Source organism: Macaca thibetana, chromosome 12 (genome assembly GCF_024542745.1).
Source record: "Macaca thibetana thibetana isolate TM-01 chromosome 12, ASM2454274v1, whole genome shotgun sequence".
In the NCBI taxonomy this organism is placed as follows: domain Eukaryota; kingdom Metazoa; phylum Chordata; class Mammalia; order Primates; family Cercopithecidae; genus Macaca; species Macaca thibetana.
This window is the reverse complement of record NC_065589.1, coordinates 27,684,634-27,701,341: the sequence shown is the minus strand read 5'-3', so window position 1 is coordinate 27,701,341 and position 16,708 is coordinate 27,684,634. Positions and strand designations below refer to the sequence as shown.

At 38.4% G+C, this 16,708-nt stretch overlaps 1 protein-coding gene across 1 annotated transcript in view; it reads right to left on the bottom strand.

Annotated features, from left to right (window-relative positions):
- The window catches only part of ABCA12 (ATP binding cassette subfamily A member 12), a 308,829-nt gene that overhangs the window by 44,161 nt on the left and 247,960 nt on the right, over positions 1 to 16,708 (bottom strand). Inside the window, exons 26-37 of the mRNA XM_050751315.1 lie at positions 16,092 to 16,161; positions 15,869 to 16,003; positions 13,875 to 14,021; positions 12,768 to 12,954; positions 9,709 to 9,927; positions 8,260 to 8,456; positions 6,620 to 6,780; positions 4,998 to 5,234; positions 4,503 to 4,653; positions 1,964 to 2,216; positions 955 to 1,041; positions 104 to 197 (exon numbers count right to left, since the gene is read on the bottom strand). Of these exons, the coding sequence (XP_050607272.1) occupies positions 104 to 197; positions 955 to 1,041; positions 1,964 to 2,216; positions 4,503 to 4,653; positions 4,998 to 5,234; positions 6,620 to 6,780; positions 8,260 to 8,456; positions 9,709 to 9,927; positions 12,768 to 12,954; positions 13,875 to 14,021; positions 15,869 to 16,003; positions 16,092 to 16,161 (1,938 nt within the window). The remainder of the gene's footprint in view (positions 1 to 103; positions 198 to 954; positions 1,042 to 1,963; positions 2,217 to 4,502; positions 4,654 to 4,997; positions 5,235 to 6,619; positions 6,781 to 8,259; positions 8,457 to 9,708; positions 9,928 to 12,767; positions 12,955 to 13,874; positions 14,022 to 15,868; positions 16,004 to 16,091; positions 16,162 to 16,708) is intronic.

Genomic DNA, 16,708 nt, shown 5'->3' with positions numbered 1-16,708 from the left:
TAAAATGAACTTTTACTGATTCTTTGGTAAGCTAGATAGATCTTTTGAGCTTCGATATTTATTCGTATTTGTCCCATTTCACTGAAACTGAATTCCATCTTACCTGGACATTTTCTGAGCAGGAGCAAACACCAAAATTAGTGATGGGTTCTCCACTGGTGTTCCATTTTTCCAGACTGTCTTTCTTTAAACACCGTCTGCAAGTTTAAATGATATCGCTGTGAGATGTGTATGTATATGTGTTCTCACATTTACATATGAGCATGTAAACAAGTATTTGGTATAAAGTTCATGTGTGTAGTCACAGATACAATTTCCTGATTTTTCATAACTTCAATGTACATTGCCCCACCATTTCCAAAGGATTTGACATTTTGTGATGGGGGACAAGGGAAACGCATTTATTGATTATATAGTATTGAGACCAGTGCTTATTGAATTGTCTTAATTGTCAGGATGGGGCTTTTTCTCTCCTTTATTCTCTTTGCTCTTTTCATCTTCGCTTCTGACAGGAAGAGGATACTTTAGCATAATAATACACCAAGGTCAAGTTTACATGAGTTATGTATTAATACTATCTTAGACATTAGAATAAGCAACACTGTATAGTGCAAATGAGAGCTGGAATCTCAGCTAGATAAGTATCTTAGTCTCTGTGAACCTCAGTTCTTTATCTGTAAAATGGGACTAATAATCCACAAGGTTGTGACTATTAAATGAAAATACAAGAGAGTTGTACAAATCATGAGATATCTAATATTTATTGGTATAGCATAGGATAACTAAGAAATGAACTAAAGGAGATAGACAAAAATCTGTTAAACAGGGATTTCTATCAGGGTACAGCTTTCTTCCAGGCAAATAACAGACACACACACACCCCCACGTACACATGAACACACTCAAACTGGAATGTTGAAAACAGCACAAAATAGAAGAGCAAGAACCACTTACAGATCACTGGTGTTCAGACACATGTTGTCAACTCCAGGGAAGTCCCACATTGCCGAGACAAGTGCTTCTGTGCTCGGGTGATAATTCCTGCAATATGAAAGGACAGAAAAAAATTCATGATTTTTCTGCTAGTCTCCCATATTAAAATCATGCTTGAAGAAATGAAATGTGGCGTATATAGAACGGTTTTCTTTTTCTTTTTTTGAGACAGAGTCTTGGCTGTGTTTCCCAGGCTGGAGTGCGGTGGTGCTATCACACGACTCAGTGCAACCTCAGCCTCCCGGATTCAAGCGATGCTTGTACCTCAAACACCCGAATTGCTGATATTGCAGGTGAGCGACACCAGGCCTGGCTAATTTTTGTATTTGTAGTAGAGACGGGGTTTTGCCACGTTGGCAGGCTAGTCTCAAACTCTGCAGCTCAAGTAATCTGCCCACCTTGGCCTCCCAAAGTGCTAGGATTACAGGCGTGAGCCACTGCACTCAGCCTAGGACTGTTTTCTTAATCTAAGAAATCTAAAGAAAGACACAGTCTCAGGAAAAGAAAGAAAGGTATCACAGGAAAATGCACATGTCTCTATTTGGCTGCCTTCTTATTCACCTAATTGTCACATGCATCAGTGATCACCTATTGTATATGTAACATTATATTATACAGGATTCTGACATTGCTATTTAATATTTGTGAGACCAATAAAAAGTTATTTGCTGTATATTACAACAGATTGGGAAGCCACACCTAACCCGGCTTTCTTGATTAAAGTCTAGTCATTAAAAATAAATAACTGCTATAACTTTAGTTTCAGATGAATGCAAAAACTGAAACAACTATTTGTTGACAATAGAAGTAACACACTGCAATCAATCCAACTGTTCATTCCTTTAGCAGAATCAGGTACCGTGGCTTCTAAGTACTTTATTCTCCAGCATCTCATGGCATTCATTCAGGTACAACCACACTCCTGGCAGCATTTTGGAGACGTTCTTTTATTTAACAGAAAGAAACTTACCCATAGAAGGCTGTCTGTTCGGAGGTACCATAAAGAGAGGGGGAGATCTGAATCTCTGGATAACTGTTGCTGGAATTTCTCAGTGTGCCAAGGCCCATGGCAGTGGTCACAAAGACAATGGGGAGGATAACCTGAGCAATGAGACCTTTCCAATTCCTGCGGGTGTGGTGGAACCTCTTGATGAGTATAGCCATGATCTTCTTCAGCAACAGCCCAAAGCCATCCAGCCTCTCTCCCCTTGTCAGGATTTTGTCTGATGAAGAAAAAGAGATTGGATATGGTTCTGGGAAGTCTTGATAAGGAATAAAGTAACTTCAGAAACTATAGATAAATGGTATAATACAGTGTGGTGGGAAAAGCTTTTAAAGATTTGGATTTGAGGTTCAGCAATTTCATTTATCAGCCTTAGCCTTGGACCTTCCATTGGGAAAACGGAAAACTATAATGTCCATCTCATACAGAACTATGTGAAAAGTGATTTGAAAATTCTAATTCACTATACACAAAATATTATTAGTCATAGGCATAGTAATTTTACATGTCAAAGTTAGATATCTAGAATTTCATAAAGGATTATTGTCTTCAAACCCTAAAGTCTCAACACAGGCTCGGTATATATTACTAATACCCAAGAGATGGTCTCTAGGAAGGACTAAATTCATGTGAGACAAATACAAATACAAACTCAAACACCAACCTAATCTAACAATTTGTTCCTACTGTGAGTAACTTAGTGACTGTAAGTCTAATTGGCTCTGATTCTAACATGAGGTCCAATTAATTCACACTAAGAGTAGGAAAAGGGAAATCATCTCTTCCAGAGTACAATTCTAGTTCAACCACATATATATTACATTCTCTTTAGAAATTTGGAATGATTATACGGCCTTTCAAAACTCCATTTTTGCCACTACAGTTATTAAAAAAAAAGAACTCATTAGAAAAAAATATCTGCCCTCCCCATACTTCGAAATGCTTTTCTGGTGCTGAGAAAAATTCCACGGCAGAGCAGCTATAGAGGCCATAAACCATTGCTTCCTCAATAGAGCTCTATGGCTAATAATTTCAGTGGCTCCCTCTAAAACCAGGTTCAAATATAGCATTCTCTCCGAAAGCCTGCCACCATGCACACCTTCATAGGTGATAAGATGATGGTATTCATCAACTCTGCGTATATTTTAAGTTTTCCATCAGAAATTATGGAGCACAAAAATCATGATCTTCATTTAGCTGATAAGAAAAAAATACAAAGCTGCTTAATTTAAAATGAATTCCAATTAAACAGAGTGAACAAGTTTAAATGCAAACTCATATCTCTGCAAAAGGGAATTGTAGAAGGAGCTGAATATTTTCAGTTAATTAGTATGCTTTTCTGTTTCTTGAGAAATTACATGTGGATGACTTACAGGTGTATCAAATGGAATAAATGTGCTTTCTAAAAGATAATGTCAATGAAGGGAACATTTGGACTGAAGAATAGTTTCAAATTATAAGACACATGCAGAGGCACATACTTAGCCTTTGCTTCCTGCAGCAGATGACCACTTTCTAATCAAAGTCCTCAATGCCATGGAGGCCACAATTGTAAAAGAAAAGAAATGAGAAATATGACAGAGGGCAAATTAGCCTCTAGTTCCAGAATTATACAAACATCAGAGATTATCTTTCCTGACTTTGAGAGCCAGGCAAATGTTTAATTAAAAGTTCTGTTCCTAGAGATTTTTTTTCTGTAAGCAAAAACTGTTGAAATGACTACTCCATGATTTATATATCATTTTACTCTATGATTCCTTAAGTAAATGGTGTTTCCAGAGGTATAAATTAACTGTCAGAAAGAGAAGAGACAATAAAAGTTATTTTCAAAAGAGCCCAATCCCTCAAAGTCGTGTCAAGCAACATGATTTTTTAAGTATATCCTATGTTAAGGATTGGGAGAGGAAATCTACTATTATAGACTCGTAGCCATCAAGTCCAAATTAATTAACTCAGAAACTCTCCCCAAAAGCAGTTTCTTAGCACCTGAAAGACTCAGATTCAGGTAGGTTAGACATGTTTTCCATTGAGGGTACCATAAAGAGTGGCAACTCCTTTTTTTTTTTTTTTTTTTTTTTACTTTTTTTTTATGACTATTGTCTCTACTTCAACATGTCTAATAACAAGGAGTGAACTACTTTACATGGTAATCTTGTCCATTGTTAGCCCCAATTACAAGAAGAATTTTAACTTGCTGAGCATGAATTGAAATTGTAGAAGTTACATCTTGAAAACAATTTCTGGTGGGTAGGTGGAATACTCATCACCACACTATCAAGGGAGTTCTTTCACATTCTTCAAAGTACTTTTGAAATAGAGGATTCAATTTGGTTTAATGAATATTTTATATCTTAAAAAAGGAGGCTTAAATTTCCTTAGTGGTTTTTTTTTTTGAATTTAGAATGAAACTTCAGAGTTGAATTTTTAAAAATCAAAGTCTGTCTCTGATTTTTCTCATTTATGTCATCTATTGGAATTAAACAAAATATCCACATTAGATTCATACCATCTCTGTCTGTGAAATTGCTGCTGCTCACAGATAAATCATCAGGAGTTGAGATGCCATTGGCACTGGAATTCCCAATTTTCTTTTGCGTTAAGTGCTCAAGACTCATAGCACTACTTTTTTGTGACTCTTTGGTCAAGTTCAGAAAGACCTAGAAAGAGAAGCCAGATCACTTCATTAACATGAAAAGTGCATATCTTTTCTCATTTCTAAGCTTACCCTTGATTTTGAACTTTTATCACATTTATTGAGACACATTTTTCCCATCTGACTTCAAGTGAATATTTCTGTATGTAAAAGATACATGCTGTCTAGCTGGGGCAACATTGTATTCTCAGTCTTACATAAGAATAGTATTGAAAAAATGTTAAGCTTTTCTAATTTTGTGAAATATTTATTTTAAAATATTTTTTTAGAAAAAAATGGCACATATTTATTCAAAGGGAACAGCAAGTTATATCAGCTTGAAGAAAAAAAACAAATGTTGAGGTATACCTCCTCCACGGTGGTATCTGAAATGCCGTAGCACCCGATGTTGAGGTCACCCATGCCGTTGTCAAGTGCTCGTAGGAGTGACAGGTAGGCCCCTGAGACTTTGGTGCTGAACGGAGGCAGCACATAAACAAGCTCTCCCCCAATATCCTCCTTGAGATAGGCTTCGGGGAGATGTGATTGGATCATTGCTGTCACGGCCATGGTGTCACATACTGCATTTGCATTTAAATTTGGACTCTAAGAGAGAAAAGTAGGAATTAAAACACTCTCCTCTCTTTACACTATAGTGCCCCAGGGCCCTAATCAGAAGGTGAGGTGATGAGCTCCTTTAGGCCACTCCACACGTGAGTCAGACCATACATCACTGCTCTAGAGACCCCTTTGCCACTTGGGTCCCTATTCTGCTGGCCCCATTCTTTCATGTCACCCTGTCCCTTCTCTAACCCCCTCCCTCTCATTTGCTCTACTCTAGCAACAACGGCTTCTTTTCTGTTGCTAGAGGGCTTCGGGTTCAGGCACATCCCCTCCTCAGGGTCCTTGCAACTGGTGGTCCTGTGCCTCCAGATAGCGATATGTCCCATTCTCTCACCACCTCCAACTCTCGGCTCAACTGTCACTTTATCAAAGAACCTCTTCTCTTATTACCCTACTTAAATATTGCCCCACTCAGCATTCCCTGCTTTATTTCTATCCATAGCATAGAAATAAAGATACTACGTGATGTACTAATTGCTAATATATGAAATAATTTACTTATTGATTGTATCATCTGAATTCCTCACACTCCATCAGAATATAAACTCTAAGAGGCCAGAGATTTTTCATAGTGCCAGTTCACCGCTGTGTCACCAGTGCCTAGGACAGTGCTTGGATATCATAAGGCATAATGTACCTAATACATAAATTTCTGAATTAATGAGTATAATAATTAACAGTATAACTATTAATAGTATAACATTTTATTATATCTTTTAAGTCACATCAGGAGGATTAGATATAAAATAAATGGAGGTAGTTGAAAACTTCCTAATAGCATATACATCTTGCACAGTATTTTTAAATCATATGTTCTGTTAGGTGGTGAGCATTTTTGTTCTCCAAAAGATGTAAAGGTACCGTTGACCTGTGTAAGTTACAGTCCCTGCACTGCCACTTGAGTGCTAATCAGAAAGTGAACCCAGGACTTCATATTCTTTTTATTTGCTTTTGATAAAGCAGAAAATTGAATTTTTGGCTTTCTAGGTTAAAATGTTAGGAGAACTAAAAGACTGATTCTCCATCAGTAACCTTAAGATGTCAATCATTTTTTTATCTAGCACATTGGTTCTCAACGTGCAGTCCCCAGACCAGCGACATCAGCGTCACCTGGGAACTCAATAGAAATATAGTACATTCTGGACTCCCATCCCAGACCTACAGGATCAAACACTCTTGGGGTGGGGCCAGAACTCTGGGTTTTAGCCAAGACCTCCAGGATTTTGATGCTCACTCAAATTTGAGAAGCACTAAGCTAGTATACTAATGAATTTTAGCAATGAATAAAGTTGGAGAGACTCTGCTTCTATTTCATATAAAACTTAATTTATGACGCCATAATAAGGTATATTTTCTCCCATTCCCACCTTCTTCTTGGTGAGCGTCAGGTGATACCCATCGCCAAAGGCTTCCTTGAGGTAAAATGGGGACCCACAGCATCGAAGCCCACCCTGCTCCAGGAATGCGATGCGGTCACTCAGCACTTCAGCCTCATCCAGGTGGTGCGTCGACAGAATGATTGTTCTGGCTTGAAAACACAGACAAGAACAACAAAGAATGAAACATGAAAGTACAGTTCCCAAGATACATAGAGTTGGCCAGAGTAAATCCTGTGACATCTGAGGAGAAGAGTCACATTTTATGAGCTAACTGAAAAACTGACTGACCTCAAAGAGCTTCCAAAATGATGCAAGAAGAATTCAGGGCCAGGCTCACTGGGTCATGCCTCTAATCCCAGCACTCTGGGAGGTTGAGGCGGGCAGATCATTTGAGGTCAGGAGTTCGAAACCAGCCTGGCCAACATGGTGAAACCCCATCTACAATTAGCCAGGTGTGGTGGCAGACACCTATAATCCCGGCTACTTGGGAGGCTGAGGCAGGAGAATCTCTTGAACCCAGGAGGTGGAGGTTGCAGTGAGCTGAGATCATACCACTGCACTCCAGCCTGGGCAACAGATGACAGTCCATCTCAAAAAAAAAAAAATTCAGAAGGGTGTTCTTAAGTATTTGGAGGCATTTTTTAATACAGATTAACAGCAAATAATCCTTTATTATGCTGAATGACTAAATGTTCACCATTTGTCATGTGGGCATTGGCAATTCTTCACAGTCTATTAGAATTTTGCTCCCGTGGGTTCATTTTGCATTGTTTCTCTCCCTCTTTTCCCTTTTCTTTGTTATGAAAAAGCAGTAATTTAAGACTTTTTGAATATTCCTCTCTGATTATTCCACTCCACTCTGATTACTCCATTACTTCACATCCTGTTAGCACTTATTTAGTCTGTTTTCAGTTTATTTTCATTTGTGTATGTTTGCTATCTCTAATTAGATTCTTAGCTCCTCTAAGCATTAAACTTTGAAACTTCTGTTGGATTTACATGCTCTCAAAAAGGCCAGTTAAATGCTCAAATGCTCAACCCACAGCGGGCAGTACATAGATACTAACCAATTGACCCAGAAAGTTATCTGGAGGAAAAATCTTCGGAAAAGAAAGAGCCAATCTTAGACTTTTAAAAGATATTATACCTGATGAATATGTACAAGCATTATGTATCTATACAAATTAATTTAAAATTTTTTTAAAAGATACCATAAACAGAAAAGTCGTCAATTTGCTGTTTTTTGTTTGTTTGTTTTGAGACAGTATCTCACTCTGTCATCCAGGCTGGAATGCAGTGACTTGATCATAGCTTACTGCAGCCTTGACCTGCTGGGTTCAAGTAGTGATTCTCCAACCTCAGCCTCCTGACTGGCTAGGACTCCACATGCCAGCCACCACAGCCAGCTGTTTTATTATTATTATTATTATCATTATTATTATTATTTGTACAGACAGGGTCTCACTGTGTTACCCAGGCTGGTCTCAAAGCAATCCTCCTGTCTTGGCCTCCCAAAGTGCTGGGATTACAGGCGTGAGCCACTGCACCCAGCCTCAGTTTGCTTTTGTATATGCCAGAGGGCAGAAGTATGACTGCTGGGTGGAGAAGTTCTGAGAAACTACTCATACCTGTTTTGTTCTTGGATATAACGTCCCATATACTTCGGCGAGAACATGGGTCAACTCCAGTAGATGGTTCATCCAAAATTACTACCCTTGATCCACCAATGAGAGCTATGGATATAGATAACTTCCTCTTCATTCCTCCTGACAGCGTTCCAACTCTCTTATGACGATGGCTATATAGTCCAGTATCTTTTAAAGTCCTTCAAAAATAATGTATGATGGTTATTTTTTACAGATATATTATTTGAGTACTGGAAACATACAATAACCCTAATCAATATGTATTCACTAAGTAACTATTATGTGCTCAGTAAGGTACAATAAACTCTTGAGGACTCATGATATAGTTTTCTATTATTTATCACCTGATTGGAGGTACAAAATTAATACTCAGAAAAAAAAAACAAAGGAATACATAATTCATTCCTTTGACAAATATCTAGAGAGTGCCTGCCTATTTTGTGCCAGGCTGTGTTTTACAAACTTGGGAAAAGCAGTGAACACATAAAATTTCTACTCATAAGGAGATTATATTCTAGTAAGTGTGTGTATTGGGAGGGATATAGGGAAATCCAGTCAATAAATATATTCTCAAGTAAGTTTTGGTGGTGATAAGTGCAACTAAAAAAATAAAACAGAGAATATAAGATAAGGAGTGGCTGGGACATGCTATTTTAGGCATCAGTTTTATATACGGCAGTCATCTCAGAAACGGTGACGTTTCGGCAGAGACCAGGAAAGTGGTCATTTGACCAAGAATAAGTCAAATGACCACCTGGGTGGGGGATGCTGTAAGTAGAGGGAAGAGAAAGTAAAAAGCCCTGAGGCTGGAGCAGGCCTAGGATAGTCACGTGTGTAGCTAGGCCAGTGTGCCTAGAGCAGAGTGAACGTGGAGGTGAGTGGAAGGACATGAAATCAGAAGTGAGGATGGAGGCAAGTCACTTAGGACCTCGTAAGCCTTGATAAGGCTTGATAAGGCTTGTAAGGCTTGATAAGGCTCGTAAGCCTTGATAGGGATGTTATTGAGTATTATACTGAGCGTGGAAGGAAGCCATTGGACGATTTAAATCCAGGAGTGACATAGTCTGATCTGCAGTTGAAAAAGATCACCCTGGCTGCTCTTTGAAGAACAGATTTCACAAGAGATGAGTGAAATCCAAGAATCCACTTAGGAGGCTTGGACCAGTGTAGTAGCCATGGAGATTAGAAGCAAAGGATTCGGGGCAATATGGGAGCCAGAGATGAAGAGAGTTAAACAATTTCAGTGTAGTCATTGGCCGGTAAGGATAATGACTTTAAATGTTTTCAATATTAAAGAAGCAGAAAAACTAAAAAGTAATTATTTTGTGAGAAAACATTTCCTATCAGTATCATTTCCAGAGCTTTACCAACCAAGCTATGGGTCTTTGAGAGGAGTTAGCAACTTAGGTTCTCATTCCTGTCTTAACTTGCCTTTTTACTTCCTCATGGAGCTGCTTTTTAGTCCAGTGAGGAACTTTGATGGAACCATATAGGAGAAGGTGCTCCTTAGTAGTGAGGTAACTGAACAAGACGTCATGCTGCATGCAGACTCCCATGTTCTTCCGTACCGTGTGTAGGTCTGTTTTGATATCTTTTCCATATACAAAAATGGTGCCTGCTGAGGCCCCAAACAGCCCGGTTAACATGGAACTGGAAATGAAGAAATGATCAATTAGGTATAAGCCAAGCATTGAAGCTAGATATTAGGACTAACTATATCTCAGTTGTTAGAAAGAAAAAATATAGTGTATTTTCTCAGGCAAGGGCAAACTATGAAATAAAAATGGTATTTAATGGGAATAAGAAAAATTACTTTTAAGTTTTTAATAATTCAGAGTATCACATAAATGCTACATAATGGTGGTGGTGGTAGTGGTAACAATGACAAAAACGATCAAGCGATCTCAGCTCACTGCAACCTCAGCCTCCTGGGTTCACACCATTCTCCGGCCTCAGCCTCCCAAGTAGCTGGGACTACAGGCGTGTACCACCACGCCCGGCTAATTTTTTGTATTTTTAGTAGAGACGAGGTTTCACTGTGTTAGCCAGGATGGCCTGGATCTCCTGACTTTGTGCCCCGCCCGCCTTGGCCTCCCAAAGTGCTGGGATTACTGCGCCTGGCCACAACTGGGCTTTTAAATTCCAAGTACATTCTCACTCCTTGAGCAAACCCATGCACTTTCCTGACATCCCTTAGCATCTACAGGTTGGCATGTCTCAAATTTACATCTGTAGCCCAGACCTCATTATTCAGCTCCAGGATTGCTCTATATATCTATCAGACAATACCACTTCTCTGTGAGATTTCTTACAGGGTCCTTCAACTCAGTATGTTTAAAACTGAGCTCATGATCTTTACCCTAAAAGCCACACCCTCATTGATCTTGCCTCTTTCACCATGTGATAAATTCATATACTGGTTGCATGAGACTGGAATCCGTAAGTCATTTTTGCACTCTCCTCCTATTTTAATCTCCTAACTACATGCCCATCTCACCGTTTTCACAGCTATCCTCACGGGACCATCATCATCACCACCTGCCTAACCCATCACTCTAAGCTCCTAACTCTACTTCCCACATGCTCTTAGTTCATCTCCAGTCCTTTTCTCTACACTGTGATTAGAATATTCTCACCTGGATAATTCCCCATCATCTTTCAGATAGTTAGTAAACTGGGCAATTATTTAATACCCATCTCCTCCACTACAATGTGAGCTCCATGAGGTCAGAGAAAGGTCCTGTTTTCTAAGTACTTTGTCTCAGTGACCTAATCAGTGCCTTGCATTGCAGACTTCTGGATTAAATTATGAACAACGGAATATGCAGTTTTCCCATATGAACATTGAAATACAAATAACATACTTTATATTAAAGATTTCTATTTAGAACAATAAAATGGGGGCATTCTCAGCTAAAATTATAGCCTCTTCAAGAGCCTTCTCTGTTCCTTTTCTTCATTAGCCTCTTATTGCCTATTAGATACACGAATGGAGCTGGAGGCCATTATCTTTAGCAAATTAACACAGGAACAGAAAACCAAATACAAATATGTTCTTACGTATAAGTGGGAACTAAATGATGAGACTACATGGACACATAGAAGGTAACACCACACAGTGGGGCTTTCAGAGGGTGCAGGGTGGAAGGAAGGAGAGGATCAGGAAAAATAAGTAATGGGTACTAGGCTTAATACCTGAGTGATCAAATAATATGTAAAATAAACCCTCATTATATAAGTTTACCTGTGTAACAAACCTGCACTTGTGCCCCTGAACTTAAAATAAAAGTTAAAAAAAAATGGCCTTTTTGTCATTGTATTCTCCCTAGAAAGCCAACTTTGACTTTAAACAGGCCATGCAAATAGCAGAGGCTATATGCTCACTCATTTCATGACCTTCCTTTGTCCCCTTTTATTTACAAAAAAAAAAAAAAATTAATTCCAGTGTTTTCACAGTCACTGAGCTGATTCATGATGATACTAAGTAGGATATGCAGCAACTGATCCTTTTCCTCAAACAAGGGCTAGAGCACCAACAGCATCTTAGAGCTGACTCAGCAACTAAGTGAATGTGGAGCATTGGAGCAAATCACATAAAAAACAATTCAAAAGAATGTCACTTTAAAAACAGTTGAATCTCTTCTCCATTCTGACACAGGAAAATGCTACATAGGTGAGGAGTGAGAAAGAACAGTTTAGGTTCTGCTCCTGGCCTTTTTGATTTCTCTCTGATAGCTGGTGGTTCCTTTGTTTCTTTATGAGTCAAGGCAAAGGTTTCCTGTGAAGGAGCAGCTGAGGCTAAATGTGTCTATATCAGGATGTGCAATTTCATACTTATATATACACCAGGCTAGAAACGCAAATAAATGAAACAGGGTGGGTGTATGAAGCAGTGGAGCTTGGTAGAGACCAGGGATGAACCAGAAAGCAGATACTCCCTTTAAGAGATCAGTTACTGCATTTTGGGAGGCCAAGATGGGCAGATCACGAGGTCAGGAGATCAAGACCATCCTGGCTGACACAGTGAAACCCTGTCTCTACTAAAAATACAAAAAATTAGCCGGGCATGGTGGCAGGCACCTGCAGTCCCAGCTACTCGGGAGGCTGAGCAGGAGAATGGCGTGAACCTGGGAGGCAGAGCTTGCAGAGAGCCAAGATCGCGCCACTGTACTCCAGCCTGGGTGACAGAGCGAGACTCCGTCTCAAAAAAAAAAAAAAAAAAAAAAGAGATAGTTACTAATGAGCCCCAACCAATAGTCTCTACCTAAGAATATGAACTCAATGTTGTAGAATTTCCTATTGTCTAAGAGGTGCCAAGAATATTTATTTGATTTTGACTCCATTCTATAGCATATAAGTTGAGCCATCTTCTTCCATCTGGGAAATGTAATAATTTTGTTTTTTATAAACATAGGTTAGTTTATTTTTTAAAAACCTGTATTTTTTTGTAATATGCTTCTATGGCAACAAGTGTCAAAATGTTAGCATACATGGTAGTAGTTTTCCCAGCTCCATTGGGCCCCAGCAATGAAGTAATATGCCCTTCATAAAAGTTCAGATTGAGGTTATCAACAGCAACTTTTGAGCCATAGATCTTTGTGACCCCATGCAGGGCAACTCCAACTGTGAGATCTTTAGGTTCAGGCTCGATGTTGGAGGAAAACATGTATTCAGGACCTGGAGAGAAATCAAGGGAAGAGTTGTAAACTCACAAGTAAGGTAATGCAGCTAGAGTTAGACTTTATCTTTATTAAAAATTGAAGACTATAAAAGTATAACCCTCTAAGTAAAATACAAAATCCAGAAACAAATGATTTATTATAGTCTTCAGCCTCCTCACTTGGTTACAGAATGAATAAGAGTGGAGAACCAAGGTTTATTTCATCTTTCTTTGTTGGAAAAAGCAGTCCCAGAATATGGTATTATAATTACAAATTCTCCTTTATTCAACAAATATCAAATAGTCAAAAGATATGTCTAAGGCTTGGTCCCCTGGTTGGGCAGGATGATACCAAATTATGGAATAAATGCCTAAAAGTTGTGATTTTAGAGTGATAAGACTAGTTCAGATCTGCCGTTTATAGAGTCCAGATCATTAATAACTATCTACACCTGCTTCAGGCATCACAAAAGGACCACTTACGTGGCCCGTACTCACTTTATAAAGATGACATGACTCACCTAGCATCAGGAAGACATCAGCTTTGAACTATTTTTCCAGTATTTGGGATGGGTTATGCTAAATTACTGATGCTTGTTACCTGGTTACTCCTTATGACTGGTGACAGACGGCTGGAGTTAGGGGTGCGGATTGTGGCCAAGAAACAAAATTTTTCTCTATGTGAGTCTAACTGGGCCACAAAGGGATCTGCAATCTTGGCCTAATTAGCGCCATATGCTAACCAACTGAGCTAATGAGCCCAGAAAAGCCACAATTTAATCCCCATAGGAGTCCAAAGACACATGTGTAGACATTTTCATCATGACTAAAAGGATGATAATTTTGCCATTTAGAAAAAAATAATTGAAACTACTAGTCATGTAATTTCTTATCATTTCTCTCGTAACAAGGCATGCTGTTGACGGACTTGTCTTACTGGCAGATGGGTTGGTGTTCTGCATCATGATGTTAGTAAACATGAGGCCATTGCTCTTCTCAGGCTTCACCTCTGCACACCCAAATCGCTCCTTCCAATAAGAAGGAAGGATTGGAAAATACCAGGGAGCTGCCATACCATATGTCCCTGGAATAAAAATGTATCAGGAAAAGTGAGTTTTAGTTGACTGTTAACATTAAACATCAGAAACAAAACAGTAGATCCTATGTATGGTTTAGGAAGTAGTTTTATTTATTTATATATTTATTTATTTATTTATTTATTTGAGACGGAGTCTTACTTTGTCAACCAGGCTGGAGTGCAGTGGCGCAATCTCGGCTCACTGCAACATACACCCCTCCAGGTTTACGCAGTTCTCTGCCTCAGCCTCTGGAGTAGCTGGGACTACAGATGCGTGCCACCACACCCAGCTAATTTTTTTTTGTTTGTTTGTTTTGTTTTGTTTTGTTAGTAGAGACAGGATTTCACCATCTTGGCCAGGCTGGTCTTGAGCTCCTTACCTCGTGATCCACCCTCCTCGCAAAGTGCTGGGATTACAGGCGTGAGCCACCGTGCCCGGCCTTATTTTTTGACACTATATAAAACTAAAAGGTGGTCTCAGTTTCCAAAGTAAAGCAAAAAAAGATGACTTTTTTGCTGATTCGTTTTTAAGCAGCTTCATTTACATTTACTAAAACTTATCTAACTATACACTTATTGTAATGGAAAAAGCCACTATTTATCTATGAAATAAATGCTACAAGTTGTGATTTTACAGTGATAAGACTAGTTCAGATCCAGATTCTGGGTTTCCAGCCCAGAAAATGCCACAATTTAATCCCCATCAGGGTCTAAACAGACATGTATAGACATATTCATCCATGACTGAAAGGATAATTTTACCATTTAGAAAAACATAATTAAAACTATTAGTCATATAATTTCATATCATTTCTCTCATAAAAATGCATGCTGTTGGCCTACTTGTCTTCCTATTATAAGTGTACAGGTAGATAAGTTTTAGTTAATGTATGAAGTTGTGCAATTCAATATTAGAACATTTCTATAACTCAAAAAAATGTGTCTCATGCCCATTTGCAGATAATCCCTGCTCCCACCCCACATCCCAGGCAATTATTGATCTGCCTTCTGTCTCTATCTATTTGTCTTTCACAAAGATCTTACATAAATGAAATCATGTTCTTTTATTCGTTTATAACATCAAAAAATACATAAATATAAGTAGGGCTAAATGGAAAACTATCTAAGCATGTTAGAAAGGATTACTGAGACCTAGAAGGGTAACCCAACTTGTCTTCTTCCTTTAGAATCTGGTCAATTCTCCTTAGAATTAGGAGTTTTGGTTTTTCCCTTATAACATCTCACACTCCTATTTAGAGAGACTGGATTGATTTGACACTATTCTAAGCTTCTTAATTCACTCCATCTTTTAAAGGAATATCTAAGAGGAAATTTAGCAGTATATTATCTCATCCTGAAAATTTTTTGTTAGCTTTGGGATTTGAGTATTTCTTTTTGGAGATTATATACGGCAAATAAGATTTTTTTTAATTAAAAAAAAATTAAAGGCCAGGCATGGTGGCTCATGCCTGTAATCCCAGCACTTTGGGAGGCCAGGGTGGGCAGATCACTTAAGATCAGGAGCTCGAGAACAGCCTGGCTAACATGGTGAAACCCCAGCTCCATTAAAAATACAAAAATTAGCTGGGCGTAGTGGCACATGCCTATAATCCCAGCTACTTGGGAGGCTGAGGCAGGAGAATCACTTGAATCCAGGATGTGGAGGTTGCAGTGAGCCTAGATCACATCACTGCACTCCAGCCTGGGCAACAGAGGGAGACTCCATCTCAAAAAAAAAAAAAAAAATTTTAATTTAAAAAATTTGTGCAAATAAAATATTAGAACATATTATTAGTTGATTTATGTTGAAGTTACACATAAAAAGCATATATCTGTAGGAAGCATATTCATACCTGGGAAGACATTCCTGACATACCAAGCAATAAGGAAATAAATGAAAGAGTCAGCTAGGATTAGACAGCACAGCCAGCCAAATGAGGTGGTGTCATCCTGAACCGGGGAGCTGTACATATTTTCCCACTGAAGACCTAAAAAGTGAACATGAGTGTTTATTCTTCTGTGACACACAGCACAGTTGTGAAAGATAAAATCCAGTTTTAAAGAAAGGGGACCCACCAATGCCCTGTTCTTCATATCGTGCAATGTATTGGCTTGCATAACTGAATGCTGTTGGGGACAGCAGGCTCTGTGAAGAAAGGAAACAGCAATGATAGTTCTTGTAGATTTCATGTATTTCACCCAGAGGGATCCTAAAATACTTAAAAGTTTGGACATTTGTATAGATAAAATTGATGCTCATTCTCTAAGCAAATTTAAAAATACAGCAGTCCCTTACCAACTGCACTACAACTGTGAAGGAAGAGCAGAGGGAACAGCAGAAAACAAAAACAGGAAAATTACAACTTGTAACCATTCGTTAAAAAATCAAAATATACATTTGAACTCATTAAATGTTGCTTGACAAGTAATAAAATAGGTAATTATGGAGTAATTCAGTATTAAGACTAAAATTTACTGAAAACATTAAGGGCCAGAAGGTGTTTTCACTCCATACATTTATTTCAGGTATAGAAGTGTTATGAATAAAAATATACTAAAATATCAGCTGATTGAATACTGATCATTGCAACAAATTAGAAATTTAAATATTGTTTGAACCCAAAGTTGTTCAATGCTAGATAAAGTTATTCATTACTTTTTATTTCCATAAATAGCCAAGTTTTAATATGATA